At 49.8% G+C, this 4,594-nt stretch overlaps 1 protein-coding gene across 1 annotated transcript; it reads left to right on the top strand.

Annotated features, from left to right (window-relative positions):
• Positions 1–863: 863 nt before the first annotated feature.
• Positions 864–2,124, top strand: LOC123147971 (ATP-dependent RNA helicase A). The gene is made up of 3 exons (XM_044567304.1): positions 864–1,108; positions 1,221–1,404; positions 1,532–2,124. The coding sequence occupies exons 1-3, from the start codon at positions 886–888 to the stop codon at positions 1,860–1,862; spliced, it is 738 nt and encodes a 245-aa protein (XP_044423239.1). The 5' UTR covers positions 864–885; the 3' UTR covers positions 1,863–2,124.
• The last annotated feature ends 2,470 nt before the right edge of the window (positions 2,125–4,594 follow it).

Here is a 4,594-nt window from a genome sequence, read left to right as displayed (position 1 = left end):
CTGCATAATTGCTCTGGTACAACGTGGCATCATGAGAACATAATTGCGCAAAGAGATTTCATTCTTAAGATCACTGGCAGCTGCAGTGATCGCATCGAACTAAAGTAGGTCAAAGATGAATCTCTTCACTGCAATCTGCAACAAGCAGAAAACACGAGAGAAACTGCATAACAAATCAGGTGGCCCGACATAGTAAAATCATACTCCATATTTTTGTTGTTAATCTTGTTGATCATGCAATCCATCTTAATTTCTGACTTGTATTTCTAATATATCCGCTGGAGGACCAGCCAACTTGGACCTAAAGGACAGCACATGTATGATCTGAATGTCCACGTCCACGTACTGCGACGTCGCAACTTCCTAAGGACCAAAACATTAAAGGGCACACTCCATGCAATAGCGGGAGAGTAGGTGGCAAGCGCCGAATCCAATTTAATCCGGTTGGAACGACACCCGTTTAGTGATGATAGCGGCATGTCATCCTTTCTCACACGAAAGCTACGACCGATCTGCAGACGTAACCTGCACCGAACGGTCGATGCACACGGCTTCTTCGGCCAACTCCAGCTCCATCTAGGCAACTATCGGCTATCATAGGTATCTAATTAACCTGAGTTCCAATTACTTGTGCATTTCTCCAGCCTCAAACAGTATAACGATATGCTAGCTATAGCTAGTATAAGAAATAAGGTCAAGCACACAATCCATGGATTTTGGATCCAACACGTGCACTAGCCGTGAGGCCAGGCTAAGAGATGGCCATGATCTTGAGCTGGATGGATGAACCGATCGAGGCATTGATGGCGGGGGGTGGCTAACTACCGGAACCCGTGGCTAGGTCACACGGTCCATGCATGCACACCGGCAAATCAACGGTAGGTGATGCGCGCTTGTGTATTTATACCTGCATGCTCGGTGTCCAAAGGCACCCACTGCACTCAAGTACTACAGCCACTGCCACAATCCTCTTTGTCTGTCTTTCTTTCAGGAGTTCTTCGGAAGATGGGCTCCAAGATGCTTCTGGTCACCGTTCTCTTGGTGGGCATAGCCTCTCAGAGCTATGCCACCAGGAGCCTTGAGGGGAACCACTTGGCTGAGCAGAAGTGTATGTATTAGTCCCAGATCTCACAGTCCCGTGTTTGCCTTGTTGTATATATGGTGCTACTACGTACTTTTGCTGATCACGAGGCACGCTGTGTATCTGTGGATCTCAACAGACGGCGGCGGCGGCTACGGAGGTGGCGGTGGGGGCTCGGGAGGTGGTGGCGGCTATGGAGGAGGTGGCAGCGGCGGCGGGGGTGGCTATGGAGGAGGCGGCGGCGGCGGTGGCTACGGAGGAGGAGGCGGCGGTTACACACCGACGCCAACACCGTCGACCCCCAGCCACAGCGGATCCTGCGAGTAAGGCAAACGTACCGCTAGATAATAATCTGCTAAATACTGTATCAATCAAAGGATCGCAGATTCAAAGCTCAAAAACCCACTGTTGTAAGTGTAACTGTGCATCTGCATGTGTACGTGTGCGCAGCTACTGGAAGGGCCACCCGGAGAAGATCATCGACTGCATCGGCAGCCTGGGCAGCATCCTGGGCTCCCTCGGCGAGGTGTGCCACGCCTTCTTCGGCAGCAAGATCCACACCCTGCAGGACGCGCTGTGCAACACCCGGACCGACTGCTACGGCGACCTGCTGCGCGAGGGCGCCGCCGCCTACATCAACGCCATCGCCGCCAAGAAGGAGAAGTTCGCCTACACCGCCTACCAGGTCAAGGAGTGCGTCGCCGTCGGGCTCACCTCCGAGTTCGCCGCCGCCGCGCAGGCCGCCATGTTGAAGAAGGCCAACTACGCCTGCCACTACTAGGCTAGGCTGCCGCCCCAGCTGCTAGTCGTCTCGTCGGTGGCTAAATAAGTCCATATATGCATGCACGTGTTGTGCATGTGTTTTCATTTCATGCAGTTCCCGGATGCGCGCGCGCGTGTCCTCCGCTAAGCTTTATGTGTTTGTTTGCCGTTTGATGATGCATGCCATGCCGTCTCGTCTACGTAGTGATGCTTTGCTTGCTTTTCGTCGTTGGTGATGTAAAAATAATTTGATTATTAGTGAAAGAAAGATATAGCATGCATGATCGTTACCATTGTTCAGTTATTATAAGCAAGAGACACGATCGAGAAGATCTTATTGACTAGGAGGTGTCTAAAACCCTCTCTTTCCTGAATCTGATTACCGTGCATCTCAAGCTCACTTGATCGAGTTGGTTGGCGTCATCGTCGTGTCATTGCACGTCAACCTAGGTCGATATTCCACCTTTCCCGGCACCTTTTAGTTAACACATTTTTTGCTGGGATTAGTTAATACTCCCTCCGTTCCAAAATAAACTCAAGTACTAAAATTGAGATATTTTGTTGGAATTTTGCTAGTAGGCCTTTGGCCCAAAGCCCAACTAAAATTTTGAAATTCTTTTGGCCCATTCATGCACACATGTGAGTGAAGTGAGTGAGACTAAAGTTTAGTCCCATCCCGGAAGTTGAGAGAGAGTTGCACCTCTTTATAAGGTGAGCACTTCTACCACTTGTATGAGCATGAGAAGAGGAGAGCTACTCGCTCGCCTCGCCTCGCCACGCCTTGTCACGACGCGCCACGGGTTGCGGGATTGAGCCGAGTTGAGGACAGAGCTATGCACGTTGTCTATATTTTTGCTGCCCAGGAAAAAAATAATGAGTCATTAATTAATAATTAATGGACGCGTTAATTACTGAACCGTTTCCGATTCTTTTGGATCGTGACGACTCGGACGCGGGGTTTACTCCCACGACCTATCTGGCCCGCACTATGTAGTCAGGCAAACGTCTATCCTAGCCGCCGCCGCTTCGTATGCTTTCTCACCACCGTTCCAGATCATTGCGCCGCCAAGCAAGTCTTCTTCATCCCTCCTTTCGGCGTGCACCGGGAGAAGGGACAGCAGGCCTCCGGAACCCCGCCTCTCGTGATCCTGCACGGGAGAGGGGCGATCAGGTTTTTGGGGAGCGCACTTGCGTGATTGCTGGCAGCGACGACTTCGCGAACGACGTCTTCTTCCCCGACCTCGGCAACCTCATCCTCGACGACATGGGCGACAACGTCAACGCCGGCAGTGCTGCACCAGCTGCATCGTATGTTATTCTATCCTTCTTGTTCGAGAACGTGGTAGAATTCATGTTTCTAGTATGTGCCCTAGATGTGATCTGTTCATCTACTATGCTAGTTCGCATGATTAGTTTAATCTCTGCTATTGCTGTCATGATCTGTTTCCTATTTATTCGGATTAAATCTCGTAGTAATTTGCTCATTTTTTCAACAATCCAAAAACCTGATTATAGTTAATTTACTCCGAGTGGTTTTGCTGCGCATCTGAAGCCGTCTTCCTTTAAGGGGGCGCAATATAAGAGGTGGCGCACGAGAGCAGTCTACTGGTTTCAGACCATGGGCTGCTATGACGCCACCAAGGGCAAGCCTGAGGGCGATCATAATCCAGCACAGCTGGAAGCTTTTGAGAAGATCGATACCCTCTTTAAAGGCGCTCTTATGAGTGTTCTTGATGACTCCGTTGTGGATTCGTATATGTCGTTTGACAACGGCAAGGACATGTGGGCTGCGCTCGAGGCCAAGTTTGGTGCCTCGGACGCCGGCAGCGAGTTGTACGTCATGGAGCAATTCTATGACTACAAGATGACTGATGAGAGCCCTGTTGTACAGCAGGCCCATGAGATACAGTCGCTCGCAAAAGAACTTGAGTACTTCAAGTGTGTGCTGCGGGACAAATTTGTTGCCGGAGGCATCATTGCCAAGCTTCCACCTTCGTGGAACAATTTTGCTAGTTCCCTGAAACACAAGAGACAGGAGTTTTCCGTTGCGGATCTCATTGGTACTCTTGATGTTGAAGAGAAGGCGAGAGCAAAGGACACACGTGCTCGAGTTGCTGAGGGAGGTTCTAGTGCCCACATGGTACAGAAGAAGAACTTCCAGCCCAACAAGTTCAAAAACAACAAGAACAAAGCTCAGGGCAAAGGCAAGTTTGATACAAAGAACAAGCCATCACATTCTACCAACTCCAAGAAGAATTCTCATAAAAAGGGGAAGGGACTTTGCCATGTCTGCGGTGATCCTAATCACTGGGCTCCGAAGTGTCCTAACCGCTTTGAGGAGGGCGGACATGAGAAGAGCGGCAAGTCCACTAATGTTGTCATAGGTGATACTGATATGAAGAAATCAGGGTACGGTATTTTTCCTACCATCCTTTCAGTATTCCAAACCCCTGATTGGTTAATTGACACCGGCGCCAATGTACATGTTTGTGCTGACGCCTCCATGTTTTCTTCTTACCAGGCCACTGGGACTTCTCCCGTGCTGATGGGGAACGGGTCACATGCCATCGTTCGAGGTGTTGGTACGGTCGATCTGAAGTTTACTTCGGGGAAGACCGTGCGTCTGAAGAACGTTCATCATGTGCCGTCCATCAATAAAAATCTCGTTAGCGGTTCCCATTTATGTCGAGATGGTTTTAAGTTGGTTTTCGAATCCAATAAAGTTGTAATTTCTAAGTATGGACAATTTGT

Source organism: Triticum aestivum, chromosome 7A, assembly GCF_018294505.1.
Source record: "Triticum aestivum cultivar Chinese Spring chromosome 7A, IWGSC CS RefSeq v2.1, whole genome shotgun sequence".
NCBI lineage: Eukaryota > Viridiplantae > Streptophyta > Magnoliopsida > Poales > Poaceae > Triticum > Triticum aestivum.
Note: the sequence above shows the minus strand (reverse complement) of the source record. Positions and strands in the feature narration are given on the sequence as shown.